At 46.0% G+C, this 23,252-nt stretch overlaps 1 protein-coding gene across 10 annotated transcripts in view; it reads right to left on the bottom strand.

Annotated features, from left to right (window-relative positions):
* The window catches only part of CORIN (corin, serine peptidase), a 261,755-nt gene that overhangs the window by 176,402 nt on the left and 62,101 nt on the right, over nt 1-23,252 (bottom strand). For all 10 annotated transcript variants that reach the window (XM_034771341.1, XM_034771332.1, XM_034771335.1 and 7 more), the window contains exon 4: nt 9,459-9,669. In XM_034771341.1, the coding sequence (XP_034627232.1) occupies nt 9,459-9,669 (211 nt within the window). The remainder of the gene's footprint in view (nt 1-9,458; nt 9,670-23,252) is intronic.

Here is a 23,252-nt window from a genome sequence, read left to right as displayed (position 1 = left end):
GGCCTCAAAATATACAGCTATACATCCACATCTTATCCCAGGAAGGAGGGATGGAGAATGGATTGTGAGCATTGCAGTCTTTTTTACGGGGTGGTAGAACTAGCACATTGTGGCATTCCTTATTTTATCTTGTGATTGTAAAATCCTATAACTTATGCAAAATTTATTCATTTATTTATGAATATATACCATTCATCGCAGATTCTTTATGAATAAATTGAATTGTTTTGTTATTAAATAACAATTTTATATAACAACTACAAATGAACCTTTATTTAAAACAACAATGAAACACAGCAGTGGAGGGCACAACAAAACAATGTGGGTCGGGGGAGGTCTCCAGTTCACAGGTGAGAATATGCCTTGCCTCTGCATCTTCTTGTTCTTCTCTCTTCTGGTGTTGAGTGTTGGAGCTTGAAAGAGCTGGGCTTGCACGTGCAATTGTTCTCGCTGCCCCGAGCTTGGGCCAGGGAGTGGACTGGCATCTGGGAGGATGGCTACAGGGGGACAGAGGGGAACACATGCTGCTGTTCCCAGTACTCTGTAGTGTCCAGGGGCTGCAGAACATGGCAATGCCCTGGTTGAGGGTACTACTTTGTCTGCAGCAAAGCATTCTGCATCGTTTTGCCTCCACGGGTTGCTTTTGCATGTCCCTGTCTTTCTCTACAGTGTCTTTTGCCATAGCAATGCTGTCTCTGGCTACTTCAACACTCTCTCTGGAGAGCTTCCTGTCTTTTTCCCTCTGAGACCCCAAATACAACCTCCAGCTCTCTCTGATGTTTTCAATTGGAGGGGAGGGGGCGTGCTTCAGCAATGTGGTCTGCAAACATTTCATCCTGACTTCTCCCTTTCTTCCTTTTCAAGTTAGCCAGCCATTCAACTGTTGATGAAGACCGTGTCCTTAAGGGTCTGGCTGCTGCAGGTGCCATGGTTAGGAGAATAGGGGGAAAAACCAAGCAGTTATTGTTCATATTCCAGAGAGGCTAGGAGAGCATTTTTAAACATGTATTTCTCATTTTCCCCTCCCTGAGATTCTGTCCAGACTTAGAGAGACCTCAGAGATGGTCAGTGGCATGTGCATGGGGGCTCGATTGGGAATTTATAGATGTGCAATATATGCTGTGTGGATTTGCAGTTGTGCCTTACAGGCTCCAGATGACTGGGAATTATATTCCCAGTTTGGCTTTGCAATTTAGGCAGTGCCTTGGAGATGATTTTATGGCATCAGAGGGGCTAATAAGGGCCATCTGGAAGAGAGCGGGAGAGTAATCCCCTCTATCTCCTTTTTATGCTGCCCTGGCTCTCAATAATGTTACAGTGAAGCAGGTGACAAGGAGACAGAGAATAGTATTATTCCAAAAGGCAGAGGGCAAACCAGTGAGATATGCTGTGAAGTTATTCACCAAGACAGTCCCCCCAGAAGAGCTGCAGGAGTAGTTGTGTGCTGTGCCAGAAGCAATGAGTGCAGCTATCCCACAGAATGTTTGGACCAAACCTCGGCTATTTCTTAGTCTTAGACATGCAGACATGCTGAAAGTCCACAGAAAAACAAATAAGGCTTCAGACAATCAGTGCAGAACCATAACTGCTCCCATTCTTTTTCTATGTGAACCCATTAAAAGTCATTAAGAGCTGCATGGCTATGCTATCCCTAAGGTAAACTTCTTATCCTATATGAATGCATCTTACAGGACATGTATAAATCAGCAGGGAGTGGTAGTCTTTGTATCTTTATGGGCATGCAATGCCCATATCTACCTCATGTAAACTGAAAACACTAACCAAACTTTTTTTCACTGTAACCACTGTCTCCATAACCTGTTGAATTTCATGCACAACTGAATGTTTTCATTATCTGGATATGCTGCATGAGGGGAGATGAAGAGTGGTGGGTCAGAGGTTACAGCTGTGCCTTGCTGCTGGCTATTATTTTGAGCAGGCAGCTTTGTTTTGTTTGGGGAGGCGGGGGCATGCATTCACTGAGCAGGACAGATGCAGGGAGAGAAAAGGAAACTAGGTAGATTGGTATGTGCCTTCAGTGCCATGGGCTTGGAAACAGTTGATGGTTGGGCTTTTAGCAGGAGACAGAAGCAGACTGCCCGGCCAATCCAGCCACCATTTTGAAAACATGTACACGGGGGCCAAACAAATGAATAAGGACAGAACAGGCTGAGGGACGAAGGCAGGTGCTGCAGATTTGTAAAGGCTCCTAGCTCACATCTGCGGAACAGACGTTAGCACAGCTGTATAGTATAATAATAAATTGTAAAGACAGAAACTTACATGCTGATTTTCCCTTGCCAGGATCTGCCTCCTCACTCTCAGGCTGGGTTTCTGACTGGGAATCAGGCTGGCTTCCTACCTGGCTACCCTTGGGGTCCTGAGTCCTGAAGAGATCCTGGCTTTCCAGGGAGAGCTCTTCACTGCCCAGCTCATGTTCCTCCTCTGGCAATTTTTGCTACTTATCTGCAGGAGAGATCTGCAGGGGGCGGTCCACAGGGTCCACAACCTCCTTGGGTTTATAGTGGTGTAATTATTTAATATTCTGGGCAGCACCTCAAAAAATGGAAAGTTTATATTTCCATGGCCAGACTGTTTCCTGGCAACCCAGGTTTTAGTGTAAGTTCTCCTGAGATGTTTTCCCTTTATCTAGCACTGGATGGTGTTCTGCCCCCTGGCAATCCCTCGCAGACATCGGACTACCAATGTTCAAAAACACATCTTTATTGTGGTGGCTGTCTTGCTGCAATGCTGCTTCTCCCAGATGGCAAGGAGATCTAGGGTTTCAGCACGGCTCCAAGCGGCTGCCAGAGCCATGTTGTGAAGGCTGCTGTAGTTCCAATATATTGGAATCCAGGAGCAAATGGTCCAATTCTGGCTCTTTGCCAGATTTTAAAAGGGGAGGGGACATCTGGTCAACTTGACCCCAGAGCAGTGGAGGACACACAGGTAAACAGGTCAGCAACATGCTCGCAAAGCAATATGAGGTTGCAGTTAGAGGACTGCCAGATTAGTGCATGGCAGCATTGCATGCACAATGAACTAGACTGCACTAGCTCAATTAGCATGAAACGTAGTGCACTTTGAAATCGGACTCCAGAGTTCGCAATAAATACAGACTTAATGCTCTCAAAGGGATTGTGTTGTGTGTACTCAGGCATTTTTTTCAAACCAGACGAATGCCTTTTCTGCACTACCGTTTTGTCAGCAAAAGGCAGCCTTTGTCGACAAAACAGTGGAGGTGTATACACAATGCTCCTCCCGCCGGCAAAACTCTCCTGCTTTGCCAACAAAATAAACCCACCTTGACAAGTATCAGAAGGGTAGCCATGTTGGTCTGTATCCACAAAAACAATGAGGAGTCTGGTGGCACCTTAAAGACTAACAGATTTATTTGGGCATAAGCCATCTGAAGAAGTGGGTTTTTTACCCATGAAAGTTTATGCCCAAATAAATCTGTTAGTCTTTAAGGTGCCACTGGACTCCATGTTGACAAGAGGCATAGAGCTTTTTGCAGCAAAGTTAGATCGACAAAGCATCAGTATAGACACTGCATTCGTTACCCCGCGATAACTGGCCTCCAGGGATATCCCACAATGCTCACCATGACCGCTCTGCTCACTGTTTTGAACTCCCCATGCTTTGTATCCAGCTACGCTGGTATATGCCTGTACCCTTTCAAAGACCACGGAAGCTTTGAAGCTGCTCAGCATAGAGAGCTCAAACAGCTACTGCCCAGCTGAGGATTCTGGCTCCTGGCAGCAAACGCATTCCTGCTTGGCCCTCAGGCAAGGGGGTGGATCTCCTGGATCTGTGGGGAAAGGAGGCTGTGGGAGAACTCAGTGGGAATCACGGAATCAAAACATTAATGAGGAATCCTGTTCTCCGCAGCAATAGGATGGCAGTGGCAGGCAGGCATGGCAGACTCCTGCTGGGGGCAGAGGGAGGCAAGAGAAGAGACTTGTGCTGTGGTGCTATGCGAAGCCAGGGAGGGAGGCGGAGGCTGATGTCGGGGTGCCCTCCTCCCCTGCCAGTGTACTGGTCTCTGCTGAGCTGGGGTGGGGGGAGAGGGGGACACCAGCTGTCTGTGCACCAATTCTGCCTCAGGATTGGTTATTTCTGACTGCTGTCTGAACTTAAAGAGACAGCATGCTGACACACTCACTCTCCCCCAACACACACACTTCCCCAACTAGGGTGACCGAATACCAAGTGTGAAAAATCAGGAGGGGGTAGGGGGTAGTAGGTGCCTATATAAGCAAACGCCCCAAATATCGGGACTGTCCCTATAAAATCGTGACATCTGGTCACTCTATTCCCAACACATACACTGTGTCTCTCTCATATACACACTCCCCCCACACACGCTCTGTCTCTCTTTCACACACACACACTTCTGTGGGCTTCTCGTGTTCGTGTTCAGCAATGTCAGTTTGGTCATATTACTGAGTGCAAACCCTTCCAAAGCACGCTGCAGTAAGTTGCACAGTGGGATAGCTTCTCACAGTGCACTGCTCTCTGTGTTGATGCAAGAGCTGCTATTGTGGATGCGCTCCACCAACACAAGGAGCACTGTGTGGACATACAACTGTGGTTTAATTACAGCAGTGTCTGTATGTTGGCCTAACTTGTGTCGACAAAACTCTGAAGTGTGGAAAAGGCCTAACTTAGGCCCTGTCTACACTGGCAAGTTTCTGCGCAGTAAAGCAACTTTCTGCGCTGTAACTCCCAAGGTGTACAAACTACCAAGCCACTTAGTGCACAGAAACTGCGCAGTTGTAGCGCTCTAAAAAAAACCAAAACACCCCAACGAGAGGCTTTCTGCACTAGGTACAGCACCGTGGTGGCAGTGTAGACACGGTGGTCAATTACAGCACTGCGATTGTCCTCCCGGAGGTGTCCCACAATGCCTGTTCTCTCCTCTTTGGTCATCGGTTTGAACTCTACTGCCCCGCCCTCAGGTGACCAACCATCATCCCCACCCCATAAATTTCTTTGGAATTTTGAAAGTCCCCTTCCTGTTTGCTCGGTGACACATGCAGTGGCCTCAGCGCATCTTTCCAGGTGGCCATGCTTGCTCCATGCACCAGGTGATCTCCCACTTGGAGCAATGTTGAGCTACTGGACCTTGTCAGCATTTCAGGAGAGGAAGCTGTCCAGTCCCAGCTGTGCTCCAGCCGTAGGAATTATGATACCTACGGACAGTTTTCACGATGCATGACAGAAAGGGGCCATGATCGGGACACACTGCAGTGCAGGGTCAAAGTGAAGGAGCTGCCCCATTAACAATAACTTTAACAGTAACTTTCCCGTGCCACTGTGCCATCACGCGGGGGCGGGTGAGGGGTGGAGAGAGACCATTGCTGCACACAGGGGAGCCACATAGGGGCCAGGACAAAAGCAGCAGTCTTGATTCCCTGCCCTTGATTCCCTGCTGATCTCGGCAGTGAGATATCTTCCATAACAATCACATCCTGTGGAAAGTGTGGGGACAGGAATGATTATCAGGTCCCCCTCTACAGTGCTGGCTCTTCCCAAGAGCCACATGCCCAGTGTACAGCAGGGTCCGGGAAGAGTGATTTACCCTGCCCCTGCAGCTACTCACCATTTTGGGAGTCTTGTGGCTCGTGTGTGCTTGCCTGGGGTCAGCCAGTTAGTGACAGTTATGTGAGTACTGGCTAAGTTTTAAATCACTGAATCAGTGTTCTCTGTGTTGCAAACAATACTGCTTCGGTACAATGTTGTCTTTAAACTTCACAGAGATAACCTGGGGAGCCCAGTCTCCCTCTTTATTATCAGCAGCTGATCAGAATTAGAGAGCGGCCAAGAAGAACGAAGGAGGATTTTCTGTGTGATGTTATGATGCAATCAGTTGCCGAGAAACAGGAATTGAAGGAGTGGCGGGACAGCGAGAAGAGGGACCGAAAGGAGAAAACGGCACACCAGAATGAAGCCACAGAATGGCTCTTAAAGATTATGGAGCACCAAGCAGACATGCTCCAGGCAATACTAGCTCTTCAAACCAAGCAGCTCCATGCCCGCCTGCCCTCCCCTGCCGCTACTGTCGCAAAACTCTTTCCCAGGCTCCCCCCAGACACTGCCAACACACCCTTATCAATCTCCTGGCTCCAGTCTATACTCGTGGCATTCTAATCCTCCCCCCTCAGAGTCCAGCACTGTGGACTGCCACTACCCACTGCAGTCAACACCAAACCCTCTGCAGTTTGGCCCTGCTGAAGTACAGCACCCACTGCATTATACTCCAAAGGAGAAGGTTGGATATGATCCCTGGACATACACAAATCTTCAGCCATCCCAGGACCCCTCCTCCTCCTGTGACCTTCCCTTCCCCCATCCCCTTCACTGCTGATGGGTTTTTTTGGTTTGACTCTCTCCTCCGGTTGTTGCTTTTTAATAAAAGAATTGTGTTGGTTTGAAAGCAATCCTTATTCTATTTATTGAAAGCAAAAAGAGGCCTGCAAAGCAACATACAATTATGTTAAGGCCCTTTCTTGCATCATGTGCACCAATCACCTCCTAGCATTACAAGCACTGCAATCCAGAGCATAGCAACAAATATTAGTGGCTTTTGGCTTCAAATTGCTGCCTCAAGGCATCCCTGATCCTTATGGCCCCGCGCTGCGCCCTCTAATAGCCCTGGTCTCCGTCTGTTCAAACTCAGCCTCCATGCGCTGAGCCTCTGTGGTCCAGCCCTGAGTGAATCTTTCACCCTTCCCTTCACAAATATTATGGAGCATAAAGTACCCAGATATAAGCATAGGAATATAGTCTTCGGCCAGGTCCAGCTTCCCATAGGGGCAGCACCAGTGGGCTTTTAAACTGCCAAAAGCACACTCAACAGTCATGCTGCACTTGCTCAGCCTGTTGTTGAACTGCTCCTTGCTGCTGTTAAGTTGCCCAGTGTATGGCTTCATAAACCACGGCATTAAGGGGTGGGGGGGGGTCACACAGGATCACAATGGGCATTTCGACTTCCCCTATGGTGATCTTCTGGTCAGGGAAGAAAGTCCCTGCTTGCAGCTTCCTGAACAGGCCAGTGTTCTGAAAGATGCGTGTGTCATGTACCTTTCCAGACCAGCCTGTGTTAATGTCTGTGAAATGCTCACGGTGATCAACAAGCACCTGGAAAACCATTGAGAAATACCCCTGGAGATTAATGTACTCAGTGGCTAGGAGGTCTGGTGCCAGAATTGTAATGTGCGTGCCATCTATCACCACTCCACAATTATGGAATCCCATTTGTGTAAAGCCATCCACAATGTCATGCACCTTGCCCAGAGTCACAGTCTTTCCGAGCAGGATATGATTAATGGCCCTGCACACGTCCGTCAACACGAGTCCAACGATCAACTTTCCCATGGCAAACTGGTTAGCAAGCAATTGGTAACAGTCTGGAGTATCCAGCTTCCACAGTGCAATCGCCATACTCTTCTCCAATGGCAGGGCAGCTCTGATTCTCGGGTCCTTGCGCTGCAGGGCTGGGACAAGCTCATCACACAGTCCCATGAATGTGGCTTTCCTCATGCGAAAGTTCTGCAGCCACTGCTCATCATCCCAGACATGCATCACGATGTGATCCCACCACTCAGTGCTTGTTTCCCGAACCCAAAAGCAGCGTTCCACTGTGGTCAGCACCTCCGTGAATGTCACAAGCAATCTCATGTCGTAGCTACTACACCTGGCGAGATCAATGTCACACTCCTCTTGCCTTTGTAGTTTAAGGAATAACTCCACTGCCATTCGTAACATGTTGTTCAGAGTGAGCAGCATACTGGTCAACAGTTTGGGATCCATTCCTGCAGCCCGAAGAGGCAGGGCATGCAATACACAAACCATTGAAAGATGGTGCCAAATGCAGATGGAAGCACAGGGATTGCTGGGGATGCAAAGCAATGCATCATAGGGCACTGGGACAGGACCCAGGATGCCTCGTGACCCCCTCCACCTTCCCACAACAGCAGAAGAGAAAGAGGTACTCTGTGGGATAGCTGCCCAGAGTGCAAAGCTCCGAATACCGCTGCAAGTGCTGCCAGTGTGAACACACTATTGCGCAGGCAGCTGACAGTGTGAAAACACAACAGCAGTTTCCCTTAAACGCTCTCTGAGCATTGCTGTAACTCCCAGTGCTGTAACTCTGCCAGTGTAGACATGCTCTTAAGTTAGTGCAGGCTAAACCACCCATGTAGACAAGCCCCCAGTCTTACAGAAAGCTGTCTTCAGACAAAGAATAATGTGTGAATTTATTCTCCTTCAACTCCATCCACATCATTGAGTTACGAACTCTGCACCCCTCTCCCATCCCATTCACTCTCAGAAAGGGGTGTGAACTTCAAATCCTAAATGGAACATTTAAAGGTGACCTGAAAGATCAGATGTTGTTTAAGTTGGGTTTGTGCCCTTTTTCACTTCTTTATAACATTATAAAGAGGATCTTTTTTCAACTTGTTAAACCTTATCTGGAAAGTTAAACATAGCCTTCCCTGGTATTGCTGGATGACTTTTTGTTGGGGACAGAATGTCAGAGGTGTATACTGTGAACTCTCACTTCTTAACTGGAGGAACAGAAATGCTGAATCTTTAACTGAGACATCCTTTCACTCAAGCATTCATTAGGCAATTAAGTTAAAGAGGTGTTAACACAAACCAAAGAATTTTAAACACTATCAAAACATCCTATCCCTTCTCAACTGTTGGGCTTTCAGACTCTTGGCACAAAGACCTGAATTTCAAATGTAAAAAAACAGGAGTAAAAGAGTGGTTTGTGTTTTTGGTTTGTTTGTTTTTAAGTGTAAAAAGAAAAACAAAAAACAATGTTGCAGACCTTCTGTATTGATCAGAAACAAAAAAGGCACCAACCTCTTTCCCCCTTTATGTCACTTATAATTTTCAACATTATTAAACATGAATGATCTCATGATTTTCCTTTAAAAAAGGAAAATCAGTGCAAAATTACATGAATGGGATATGAAAGTTGCATAATGAATGCATAATGAATTGTAAGAATCAGGACATGCTATTGTTGACGTTCCTAAAACAGTATTAACTCTGCCCCTTTCCATACATGCTGCAAAATGTACACTATAAAATACACAAGACAAAAATATATTAGTCTTCCCTTACTATATCTTTTTCATTGATTGTGCTAATAAAGCAACCCCTGACTACATTACAGTTCTGTTCTAACTTGTGGCATAAATTATTCAAACTGTTATAGTGACACTAATTAATTTCTTCCCAGCAAAAATACTAAGCTTGTTCTAACAGAAGAGCTTGAAGACAGTTTAGCTAGGCAGAAATGCTGGAGGAATAGCTTTGACTGGCAGGATTTTTGCAATGATAAGGCCATAGGCTTAGCTAGGACTGTTTTGTTCTGATTAGATATGCAGTATTATGCTACAATTGGCTCTAACCACTGACTGATTTTAGTTCCAAAATACCTGTCATCACCATCACTGATGCACTCAGGAAGAGCAAGGCTACAGCCGAACAGCATGATGTGTTGATAACAGCTGAGGCGGTTGAGATAACTGAAGAACTTGAGGAACTTTTCCATTTCAATGCTTTTGACAATGGAAAGAACTGATGTTAGAGTGGTGTGGTTATATGGCAGCATTTGGCACTGGCTGTACGTGATATTTATGCAGGCACCTGTGAAATCAAAACAATTAAATTTAGCACATATGAATCAATTAAAACATTATATGGTGATAGTAAGTATCTGCTGAATTGAATAGTTAACATTAAACACTATCACTTCACAACATGAAAGAGGAGCATTTTCCTAGTGCTTGAAGAACCTGGAAAAGTTTCAAGTATCAGGGGGTAGCCGTGTTAGTCTGTATCCACAAAAACAACGAATCCAGTGGCACCTTAAAGACTAACAGATTTATTTGGGCATAAGCCTTCGTGGGTAAAAAACCCACTTCTTCAGATGCATGGAGTAAAAATTACAGATGCAGGCATTATTATACTGACACATGAAGAGCGGGGAGTTACCTAACAAGTGGAGAACCAGTGTTGACAGGGCCAATTCAATCAGGGTGGATGTAGTCCATTCCCAATAATTGATGAGGCGGTGTCAATGCCAGGAGAGGGAAAGTTGCTTTTGTAGTGAGCCAGCCAACCCCAGTCCCTATTCAAGCCCAAATTAATGGTGTTAAATTTGCAAATGAATTTTAGTTCTGCAGTTTCTCTTTGAAGTCTGTTTCTGACGTTTTTTTGTTCAAGTATAGCTACTTTTAAATCTGTTATAGAATCTGGAAAAGTTTGGGGTTTAGTTTGGATACTCAGCCAAAAGTTTGGCTTTCACATTTATCTGAACCTCTTGGTTCTTCCAAACTGGATTGGAAACTATACATAACAAGCTCCCTCACGAGTTTTATGTTAAAGTTAAGATAGACAGACCATGAGAATACCCTCTTGTGGTATTTTTACCTAAATGGCTCTATCTGAAAGAGCGAAGGAAGCAGAAGAGATCGATTAAGGCAAATTGGGTTCTGGATCCAACAAAATCTTGGGCCTACCACAAGCTTCCTCTGTCCTCTTTTTATTTTATCCAGATTAGTTCTCCCATTCCTATTTTTTCTGCAATATATTGAAGCTACTCAGAGGCCCCAGAAGACTCAGCAAAAATCAAGGGGTAAAATCTTGGCCCCATTGAGGTCAATGGCAAGACTCCCATTGACTTTACTTGGGCCACAATATTGACTTTACTTGGGCCACAATTTTGCCCAAGGATTTTTAAGATTTCCTCTCCTCTGCATACTGCCGATGAAAGGAAGAGTAAAACACTGACTTGAGGGAGGCATAGTACAGGTGAGCATTACACAAGCCTTCCCATACCACTGCACAGAAGTGCACACCACTCTTGATCTTCAGTTCCCTGTTAGTCCCATGCTGAGCACCTTTTGGTATATAGAGTGCCAAGTCTATTTGCAGAGCCAAATTTTTCAGAAGAATTTAGGGTCAGATTTTCAAGTGCACAAACGAAGGCAATTTTTCAGAAGAGCACATAAATAAAGGCCAGATTTTCAAAGGTGATCAGCACCCATTTGCTCCCATTGAGACACCTATGGACAGATTTTCAAAATCTATATTCAATATATTTAGCTCTTCTGAAAATCTGGTCACTTATTTTGGTGCCTATTTTGGGCACAAAAGTGAAATGCTTGCAAATGTACGGAAATTTTTTTAAAACATCATAACAGAGGCTCAAACTAAATGTATGTCACAAATTAAAAAAAAATATATCAAGAGGACCAAAAAATAAAAATAAAAATGCCACCATGGCTAACAAATGAAATTTGAAGAGCAACTATCAAAAGTCACAAAAACGAACAGCAAAATAAATTTTAAGCACATCAGAAGCTGGAAATTTTAAGCACATCAGAAGCTCCAATCAGTGGAGCCACTGGAGAATGGAGATGCTAAAGGAGTACTCAAGGTTGTTGTGGAGAGGCTAAATGAATTCTTTGCACCAGTCTTCACTGCAGAAGATATGAGGGAGATTCCCATACCTAAGTGACAAATCTGAGGAACTGTCCCAGACTGAGGTGTCAATAGAGGAGGTTTTGGAAGTCAGGTATGAAATTGCAGAACTACTAACTGTAGTATGAAACCTATTGTTAAATCAGCCTCTGTACCAGATGACTGGCAGATAACTAATGTAACACTGATTTTTAAAAAAGGCTCCAGAGGCTATCCTGGCAATTATATGCTGATAAGCCTAACTTCAGTACCACGCAAAGTGGTTGAAACTATAATAAAGAAGAGAATTATCAGACACACAAATGAATATAATATGTTGAAGAAGAGTCATCATGGATTTTGTAAAGGGAAATCACGCCTCACTAATCTATTAGAATTTTTGAAGGGTTCAACAAACATGTGGACCAGGGTGATCCAGTGCATACCACATTCTTGGACTTTCAGAAGCCTTTGACATGGTCTCTTACCAAAGGCTCTTAAGCAAAGCAGGCAATCATAGGATAAAAGGGAAAGTCATTTTATGGATCAGTAGCTGGTTAAAAGATAGGAAACAAACGGGTAGGAATAAATGGTCAGTTTTCAGAGTGTACAGAAATAAATAGCTGGGTCCCCTAAGAATCTGTACTGACTAGTGTTCCTTCCAATTTTTTACATCCATGTGCAGAATGAATTTTGTTATGTGCACCAATATGGAGGTGATGTGTGGTGGGGGGGGGCGAGGGGTTCGGAGTGTGGGAGGGGCTCAGGGCTGGGGCAGAGGGTTGGGGTGCAAGAGGACATGAGGGCTCTGGCTGCGGGTGAGGGCTCTGGGGTGGGGCTGGGGATGAGGGTACTGAGGTGTGGGAGGGGGCTCCAGGCTAGGGCACAGGGTTGGGGTGTGAGGGGGATGAGGGCTCTGTTTGGGGATGTTGGCTCTGGGGTGGGTCTGGGGATGAGGGGTTTGGCATGTGGGAGGGGGCTCAGGGTTGGAGCAGAGGGTTGGGGTGCAGGCTATGGGGTGGGGATGGGGATTAAGGGTTTGGGGTGCAGGTTGCCCCAGGGCTGCGGTGGGGAGAGAGGACTGCCCCCAGCCCTCTCTCACTGCAGCAGCTCAGGGCCAGGTGAAAGGTGCCTCTCCCCAGCTGCAGAAGCTCCGTCAGGGTGGGACTGGGCCGGGCCAGGGAAGAGGCACCTCTCCCAGGCCACGGCAGTTCCAGCGGTGCTGGGCTGGGCCAGGCCGGAGGAGGAACTCCTCTCCCTGGTAGCTCTGGCTGGCCTGGGTTGGGCCATGCTGTGGGAGGAGCTCCTCTCCCCACCTGCGCAGCCCTCGCAGCGCAGCTTACAGGGAACTTGGGTACTGGGACCAGTGCTGTTCAACATATTCATAAATGATCTGGAAAAAGGGGTAGACAGTAAGGTGGCAAAGTTTTCTGAGGCCTGGTCTACACTAGGAGGTTATGTCGAATTTAGCAGCGTTAAATCGAATTAACCCTGCACCCGTCCACACAACGAAGCTATTTAATTCAACATAGAGGCTCTTTAATTCGATTTCTGTACTCCTCCCCGACGAGGGGAGTAGTGCTAAATTCGACATGGCCATGTCAAATTAGGGTAGGTGTGGATGGAATTTGACGCTAATAGCTCCGGGAGCTATCCCACAGTGCACCATTCTGTTGACGCTCTGGACAGCAGTCCGAGCTCGGATGCTCTGACCAGCCACACAGGAAAAGCCCCGGGAAAATTTGAATTCCTTTTCCTGTCTGGCCAGTTTGAATCTCATTTCCTGTTTGGACACCATGGCGAGCTCAGCAGCACTGGCAACGATGCAGAGCTCTCCAGCAGAGGTGACCATACAATCTCAGAATAGAAAGAGGGCCCCAGCATGGACTGATCGGGAAGTCTTGGATCTGATCGCTGTGAGGGGCGATGAGTCCGTGCTTTCGGAGGTGCTCTAAGAAACGGAATGCGAAGACCTACAAGAAGATCTCAAAAGCCATGACAGAGAGAGGATACTGCCGGGATGCAACGCAGTGCCGCGTGAAAATCCAGGAGCTGAGACAAGGGTACCAGAAGACCAAAGAGTCAAACGGACGCTCCGAATCCCAGCCCCAGACATGCCATTTCTACGAGGCACTGCATTCCATTCTAGGTGCGGCCGCCACCACTACCCCACCATTGACCGTGGACTCTGAGGATGGGATATTGTCGACGGCCGCTTCCTCAGAGATGTTAGCGGATGGGGAAGATGAGGAAGGAGATGAGGAAGACGAGGCAGTCGACAGCGCTTACAACGCTGATTTCCCCGACAGCCAGGATCTCTTCATCACCCTCACGGAGATCCCCTATCAACCCTCCCAAGGCGTTAACCCGGACCCTGAATCAGGGGAAGGATCAGTCGGTAAGTATTTTAAACATGTAAACATTTATTTTGAATAGAACAGGAATATTATCAATGGGTTTTTCATGATTAGTTTCCCCTAGGCGCTTAATGTTTTAGTGCTTGGCAGTGCAACTACTGCAAAAGAATCTAACAATGTCCGGTTTATCATGATTAGTTTGCCTTAGGTGCTCTACTTTTTAGTCCTTTCCAGTGCAGCTACTGGAAAATAAGGTCTATATGTCCGGGGATAGAGCTGAAATCCTCATGGGACATCTCCACGAAGCTCTCCTGGAGGTAATTAGAAAGCCTTTGCATGAGGTTCCTGGGGAGAGCGGCCTTATTGCATCCTCCGTGGTAGGAAACTTTTCCGCGCCAGGCTATCATCAAGTACTCTGGGATCATTGTCTCGCAGAGCATGGCGGCATACGGCCCTGGTTTTTGCTGGCTTTCACGCAGCATGTGGTCTCTCTCTGTGTCAGAAATCCTCATCAGAGTGATGTCGCTCATGGTGACCTGCTTTGAATTAGGGGAATGTTAGTATTGGGACTGATTGCCTGTTCCTTTACATAACTGAAACCGGCGGTTTACAGCCACGCGGTGGAGGCAGGACAGGAGCAGCATACAGGGATCTTTCCCGGGGACAGCCGTGGGGGGTGGGATGGGGCAGAGTTCATGCTTGCTGGATTGCCGGCAGCAGGAACTGGCCAACGCTAGGAGCATTGCTTTGAACGTGAAAGGAGGGCACTGCTATAATTTAAGTTGTAAGCAGCCAAAAGTCTACGGCTTACCATGTCAGCCTGCTACCCAAATTCCGCTGTCCTGCCCCGCTTGTCTGATCTCCACTGCAAGATCCCAGGCACTGAATGCGAAGGCCAAAAATTCGACCTGTCCTGAGTGCGCATGTGATAGGTGCTGTGCATGGTCTTGCTCACAGAGAAAGACTATGTTCATTGTTCACAAAAATATATCTTTGTGAGGAATTCACTCCCTTTTTCCCATCCCACAGCTGCGACTGTCTCCTGACCTACCCTGGCATCCGCCTCCCAGAGGCTGGCTCAGATTAGGCAGAGAAAGAAAAGGACACGGGACGACATGTTCTCAGAATTTATGGGCTGCTCCCGAGCCGAGGTGGCCCAGCAGATCCAGTGGAGGGAGAACATGTCACAATACCAGCGATCACACAGCGAACGGGAGGAGAGGTGGCGGCAGGAAGACCAGCAGGCGACTCAAACGCTGCTTGGACTAATGAGGGAGCAAACGGACACGCTCCGGCGCCTTGTGGATGTTCTGCAGGACCAGAGGCAGGAGGACAGAGCCCCGCTGTAGTCTCTCTCTAACCGCCCCCCCCCCCCGCCACAAAGTCCCATACCCCCCTCACCCAAAGTCCCAAGAAGGAGGGGCAGCAGGGGCCGTGAAAACTGTCACTCCACACCTGCAGAATGCTCAAGTACCAGAAGGCTCTCATTCCCAAAAATTTGATAAGTCCTTTCCTTCCCACCTCACCCAAGCCCCCGTCCCAGTTTCATCCCCTAACTGTGTAGTTGCCAATAAAAAACATGTGTCTGTTAATTACTGTTTGCGTCATGTTCTTTTAGAGGAGAGTGTGTTTGAAGGGGGGGAAGGCGGTTGGTAATTGGAGAGGACAGTCACCTTTACCAGGGTACAGACACGGTGGCAGGTTCAGCAGAAAGTCACACACACTTTGCAGTCACAGAGCCACGCAGCAGGGGATCTGTAACCGTCCTCCCCCACCACAAAGTCACACAGCCTCCACACACAGAGTCCCGAAAAGGAGGAGTGGCAGGCTCCGTTGAAACAACCAGTCCACCACTGCTCTAGGAGCAGGAGCCTGTCATTCCTCGAGTTTAGAAGCATTCTTTCTATCACTACGCCTGCTCCCCACTACAGTCTGCATCCCAGTTTCAACACTTTACCGCGAAATCCATAATAAAGAAAATGGTGTTCATTAAAGTTACATTTATTTTATTTTTAAACGTGTGTTGGAAGGGGGTGGGTTCAGCTTCTCTTTAAACAAACTTAATAGTCACAGGTTACCCTGTTCACTGAGGAACCTAGCTTTCAAAGCCTCCCAGATGCACAGCACGTCCCACTGGGCTCTTCTAATCGCACGGCTGTCTGGCTGGGCATAATCAGCAGCCAGGCTATTTGCCTCAACCTCCCACCCCGCCATAAAGGTCTCCCCCTTGCTCTCACAGAGATTGTGGAGCACACAGCAAGCTGCAATAACAATGGGGATATTAGTTTAGCTGAGATCAGAGCGAGTCAGTAAGCTTCTCCATCTCCCCTTCAGACATCCAAAAGCACACTCCACCACCATTCTGCACTTGCTCAGCTGGTAGTTGAGTTCTTTTTCACTGTCCAGGGTGCCTGTATAGGGCTTCATGAGCCAGGGCATTAGCGGGTAGGCTGGGTCCCCGAGAATCACTATAGGCATCTCCACATCCCCAACAGTTATTTTGTGGTCCGGGAAGTAAATGCCTTCCTGCAGCCGTCTAAACAGACCAGAGTTCCTGAAAACACAAGCGTCATGAACCTTGCCCGGCCATCCGACGTTGATGTTTGTAAAACGTCCCCTATGGTCCACCAGTGCTTGCAGCACCATTGAAAAGTAGCCCTTTCTGTTAATGTACTGGCTGGCCTGGTGGTCCGGTGCCAGGATAGGGATGTGAGTTCCATCTATAGCCCCACCGCAGTTTGGGAATCCCATCGCAGCGAAGCCATCTATGATAACCTGCACGTTTCCCAGGGTCACTACCTTTGACAGCAGTAGCTCAACGATTGCGTTGGCTACTTGCATCACAACAACCCCCACGGTAGATTTGCCCACGCCAAAGTGATTCGCGACTGACCGGTAGCTGTTTGGCGTTGCAAGCTTCCAGAGGACTATGGCCACTCGCTTCCAGACAGTCAGGGCTGCTCGCATCCGGGTGTCCTTGCACTTCAGGGCAGGGGACAGCAACTCACAAAGTTCCAGGAAAGTTCCCTTACACATGCGAAAGTTTCGCAGCCACTGTGATTCATCCCAGACCTGCAGGACTATGCGGTCCCACCAGTCCGTGCTTGTTTCCCGGGCCCAGAATCACAGTTCCACAGCATCAACATGACCCATTGCCACCATGATGTTCACGGCGCGGGGTCCCGTGCTTTGTGAGAGGTCTGTGCCCCTCTCAGACTTAATGTCCTCACCGCGCTGCCGTAGCCTCTTCGCCCGATTTCTCAGCATCGGACTCTGAAAAAGGTGGACAATAAGGTGCAAGGTGTTGACAAAGGCCATAACTGCAGCAGTGATCGCAGTGGGCTCCATGCTCGCAGTGCTGTGGCGTCCGCGCTGTCACTCACCAGAAAAGTGCGCGAAGTGATTGCCCGCCGGCGCTTTCAGGGAAGGAGGGCGGGAGTGACGGTTCAATGACGACAGTTACCCAAAACCACCCTCGACACATTTTTTGCCCCAGCAGGCATTGGGGGCTCAACCCAGAATTCCAATGGGCAGCGAGAACTGCAGGAACTATGGGATAGCTGCCCACAGTGCACCACTTCCAATGTCGACGCTTGCCCCGTTAGTGTGGACTCACAAAGTCGAATTACTGTCCTTAGTGGGGATACACACGTTCGACTTTGTAATATCGGTTCCACAAATTCGATTTAAGTAGAATCGAACTACTCTCGTAGTGTAGACATACCCCGAGGATATAAAATTACTTAACATAGTTAAGTTCAAAGCTGATTATGAAGAGTTACAAAGGGATCTCACAAAACTGTGTGACGGCAGTAAAACAGCAGATGAAATTCAATGTTGATAAATGCTAAATCATGTACACTGGAAAACATAAAACCAACTACACATACAAAATGATGGGGGTCTAAATTAGCTGTTACCAATCAAAAAAGAGATCTTGGAGTCATTATGAATAGTTCTCTGAAAACATCTGCTCAGTGTGCAGCGGCAGCCAAAAAAAGCTAATGTTAGGAACCATTAGGAAAGGGATAGTTAATAAGACAGACAATACAATAATGCCACTATATAAATCCATGGTATGCCCACACTTGAATATGCACTTGAATATGGGGCATGCAGTTCTGGCTGCCCCATCTCAAAAAAAGATATATTAGAATTGGAAAAGGTACACAGAAGGGCAACAAAAGTGATTAGGGGTATGGAACAGCTTTGATATGAGGAGAAATTAAAAACACAGAATGAAATGAAAAGCTCAGAACAAAGCATGTGAGACCTGGGGACAAAGTATTCTCTGTCAAGAAGATCCAGCTGTGGAACAATCCTCCAGAGCATATCAGGCGAATTCAGAGTCCGACCATCTTTAGAGAATGTTGCAAGGACTTCCTCTTTGAGAGAGTCTTTCCACCAGCAGTGACGCTCACAATTCAAACACCCCTTTTATTCTGAAATTCCTTCCACCTCCTCCATCCCTCCCCCTCAAAAGAAAAAGAAAAAAAGCCCTAGCCCAAGCAGGGAAAAGCGGAGACTTTATTAAGTCCACTAGGGACTTCACTCTTGCTATTAATTGTACATGAAAGGTGCTCAGATATTATGGTGATGGGTAACAGTATAAAACCCTAAAGTAGATAAGTGAATATTCGTTCGTAGATTCATACATTTTCCAAACTAGGACTGTGTTTTTCATGAGATTCATAGATTTTAAGGCCAGAAAACACCATTGTGATTATCTACCCTGGCCTCCTGCATAGCACAGGCCACTGGACTTCCATGAATGAATTCCTGGTTCAAGTCCAATACCTGTGGTTGAACTAGAGCATATCTTATAGAAAAACATCCAATCTTGATTTTAAAATTTCCTGTGATGAAGAATCAGCCACAATTCTTGGTAAGTTGTTCCAATGGTTAATTTTCCTCCCCGTTAAAAATGTGTGCCTCATATAGCTCCACAGAGATACGTAACAGTTTACAAAACAAATAAAGATGTTGTCTCTGCGCTGCGAAGGTTCAACTGTACCGTTAAGTAACAGCCCCTCCATAATGGAAGTGTTGAGCCACCCTGCCCCATGAGGTGCTAAACAGTGATGAGACAACTCCAGATATGATGTAATTAGTCAAACATTTAGCTTGGTGGTCAGTGCCACCATACCAGACAGTTTAAGGTATTTTACTGAACATATGTAAAAGTATTTTGGACCACCTGAGAAGTGCCCCAATAGTCTTAATCTTAGCCTGGCCTGGCTAATTGCTATTAGAATCTGGCTCCTTAATTTTACATTTCTTTAAAAAAAATATTTTAATCTAATTTTAGAGAAGGACTTATTGAGCCTATCCTTCCACTAAAACAATAGTTTCTAGTAGAGAACTAATGAAAATATTAGGGAAAAACGTATAAACGCCTCTATTATTTTGAATATGTTCATTCTTATATTATCTTTTTGTATATACTTAAGTTTCTGTATTCATCAGATCCTTTCCTCAGTGAGCCCAGTTACATGTCTCAGCAGTGGTGTATGGCCCAACAGCCACTTTCAACTCAGTTTCTATTGCAAAAAATGATTTGGGGTTAAAAAGCACTGAATGAATTAAAATTAGGTGATGGGCCACGGACTGGTGCTAAACTATAGTCAAGGATTCAGAGCTCATCTGAGGAAGGCAGCCCCTTAAACCAGCTCCTAAGTCAATTATTTAAAGCAATGTGCAGTTCAAAGATGTCTGGCTACCTCTGGAAAACTGCACAGTTGTGAGGCCAGGCTGAGGGGAAACAGCAGCTTTCCTTTAAATTGCCACCAGGAGGAGCACTTGCCATTAAATATAAGGGGCAGAGAGATTTTACTTTTTCTTTTGGTAATGAAATATTCCAGCTGCACAGATGGTAGTCAACGCACAGCAGTGATATCACCCAAAAGGCCCAAATGGTTGGAAAGAATTTGACTTTGGATAATCAGTGTCCATACCAAACTCTGTTTATATCATACCTAGTTTGGTAGAATTTAAGGCAGTCAGGTTGGGGTGGGCAGGGAATCATATTTTTCAATTTCCAAAACATTTTAAATCTTCACATTTTTACTGGTTGAGGTTTTCAAGTACCTGTGGCTTTCCCACAACCATTATGATTCATTATTTCACTTGGCATGCTGCAGTTGGGTACTTGATCTAGTGGGTGGCCAAACAGAATTAAATCTCTCCACATATGCTACTGCTACTGACAAAGAGCTTGTCTACACTGGCAATTTACAGCACTGCAACTTTCTCGCTCAGGGGTGTGAAAAAACACCCCCCTGAGCACAGCAAGTTTCAGCACTGTAAAGTGCCAGTGGAAACAGTGCACTGGCGCTGGGAACTAGACCCCTCGTGGAGGTGGGTTTTTTAGAGTGCTGTGAGAGCTCTTTCCCAGCGCTGCACCGCGACCACACAAGGCATGCTAAAACACTGTTGTGGCAGCGCTTTAGCATTGCCAGTGTAGACTAGCCCTGAGTTATTATTTATTACTGATATTGTAATAGTGCCCAAAGGTGCCCATAGGACTGAAGACCTATTTTTCAAGGTGTTGTACCAATAGAAAAGTATGGTCCCTGCTCCTAAGAACTTAACGGAAAATGACTTCTGTTCTCAAACTGAGGCAGACAATGAGGGGGTGGAAGGAGAGAGAAAAAGAACCCTGTAAATCTGTTGGCCTGCAGCCACTTGAAATAATTTTTCCCCCTAAGGTCCAAATTTTGCCTTCAAACACCAGTAAGAAATACAATGTACACCTCCATCAGATACAGATTTTGTAAAGATTCTGATTCAGAAAAAGCACTACCAGACTGCATAGTGTTCTTCAGCTTCTCAAAGAACTAGAGAATGTTCTACAGGAATCTATGCTGGACTGGTAACAGCATGGACTCAATGAGTCTTCCCCATTTCTAATTTCTATGTGTACTGCTCTCTTCTTTGAAGCTACTCCAGTGTTTTGTCTAAGGAATTACTTTCGACCACAGTTTTGTAACAAATGTCAAGTAGTAGGAAATCCACTTAAAAACTCAGAAAAGAAAACATTTATTTAATCAGGAATTGGGACTTCAATAAAAAACATTATAATTGTTTTGTTTGGGAAAAAACGTTTAGTAATAGGCAATAATTTTAAAACTAAAGGGGTAATTCAAAGTAATTAAATCAAAACTTCCTGCCGACAAATAGCCACCAAATTAAATAAGAACATAGTGAACCCCAAAATTTATGAATAAATCCACCACTGAGTTGCCACAATAACAAATGACAAAACATGATATCACATATGAAGCCTAAATCCACTTTACAAACACAAACTTTCAACATAATACCAGAATGTTAACAAAATACCTAAGTGAATCTGACTAACACTATGACATACCAATACCAAACACACTACAAACCAACAGGGCCAGCCCACAACATTTTGGCACCTGAGGCGGGGAGCTCAAATAATACCCCCATGTCCCCTCGCTTGGGCCAAAACTTTGAAAAGGCTCAATTCTGCCTTCTTCCTGTTCTACTCCTCTCATGGTACTGCTCTGCTACCTATCCCAGTAAAGGAGAACTAACAACTTAAAATGCCTTGTTCAAAAATTTTAAGTGACGCTTAACTTTCAAACACCTGAACAGCAAATGTAACTTTTCTTGTCTGCATAGTAAACACTGGCATTTTCTTCTGTTTGAATAATCAAAGTGGTGCTTTCCATACCGTCTTGGTTGCAAAGATTTGAACTGCTTCCTGCTGAAGGTCCACAGTCTGGGCCAGCTCATGCTCTATTGAGATGGTTGCAAGGTGACCCAGCCTCTCCTGTGTCATTGTGGAGCATAGATGTGTTTTTATTAACTTCAGCTTGGAGAAGCTGCGTTCTCCACTGGCAACTATTACAGGAAGTGCTAGAAGTAAGTGCAGAGCAACAAAAGCATTTGGAAAGAGGGTGATCATCTTATTGGGGCACATATATTCCAGAACAGCCTTTGGAGTTGATCCTACTGAAAAGGCTTTCAGTTCATCACCAAAATCACTCGCATCAATATCGTGCATGTCATCATGTGTCAACACTGTCTCTAGTGCCCTGCATTGCTGGTGTAGGTCTTCTTCAGATATAGTGAGGAGTTTTGGAATATCATACAACATCCCAAATATACTGCTGTGTTCCTTGAGCTGCATGAAACATTCAACTGACTGTATTGCACAATCTAGCACCTGGTTAAATTTGAATTGTTTTTGGGGGTCTCTTATGGGATTATCCTGTGCTTCATAATCAAAATGTCGTCTTCTTCGGCGACTCTTGTATTCTTGAATGGGTGGGAAAATAGCTTCAGTGTGAAGTTCCTCTGCCAACTTCTGTGCACTCTTCAGAACATTTTGAAATCCCTCATCTGACCAGTAAGACTGTAGGTATGACTTTGCTTTGTCCATTTGTTCCATTGCTCCACATATATCAAGGTCAACACCTGGGAGTCTCTTGCTTACAACATTTATTTCAAACAGTATGTCATGCCATAACAATAAGACACACAGAAATTTGAAGTTATGTATGTTTCTGGTGATTTCATTTCCTTCTGTCACTGTTCTCCCATGTACAGTTCCTGTCACAGCATTATCCTCCATAATGGCAACTATGGCATCATCTATCTTCCCAATTTGGTGTTTGATAGGCTTTATCGCCTCCACTCGACTTTCCCATCATGTGGCACTCAGTGGTTCAGTGTCAGAGCAGATGTTCCCAGATGTTGCTTCAAAATTTGCCATCGATGAGTTGATGCAGAGAAAAATATATAGATGCTTTGAATTACATTAAAAAATTCAGCAGCCTCACTAGAAGCTGATGCTGCATCACTGACCACCAAATTCAATGAATGAGAATCGCATGGGACAAAAAAAGCTCGAGGGTTTAACTCTCAGATCCGTGTCTGCACTCCTCGGTTCTTTCCCCTCATGTTGGCACCATTATTGTAGCCCTGACCTCTCATGTCAGCTATCGCAATTCCCAGGTCTTCCCTCTTTTTAAGAAGCACATTTGTCATACCAACTCCTGTAGTATCATCAATATCAATAAATTCTAGAAAATGCTCCGACTGGCTCCCACTACTTCAGGTGATTGTCTGTTCTCCTCAAGTTGGTTCAGGGAAGCAGCAGGAAACAGGAAGCTCCCTGAGAAGCTGGTGTTAATCAGTTCAGGCTCCCGGGGGCGCTAGAGAGGTACGTAAGAGGTTCCTCCTCCTCTCTCTCCCTGCAGCTCCTGCTGCTTTCTGTTATTCCTTCTCACCTTTTCTCCTGCCTGCCTGTTATGTCTCTTGTGCCCTCCTTCCTCCAGCACAGCACTCCACCATCTCTGTGCAGCTAGAGTAGAGAGAATACATATGCACTGGCAGCAGACACAATTTTCTACACTCTGGGTCCTAGTGGCGCCA

Source organism: Trachemys scripta, chromosome 5, assembly GCF_013100865.1.
Source record: "Trachemys scripta elegans isolate TJP31775 chromosome 5, CAS_Tse_1.0, whole genome shotgun sequence".
Classification (NCBI taxonomy): Eukaryota; Metazoa; Chordata; order Testudines; family Emydidae; genus Trachemys; species Trachemys scripta.
This window is presented reverse-complemented; position numbering and strand designations above follow the sequence as displayed.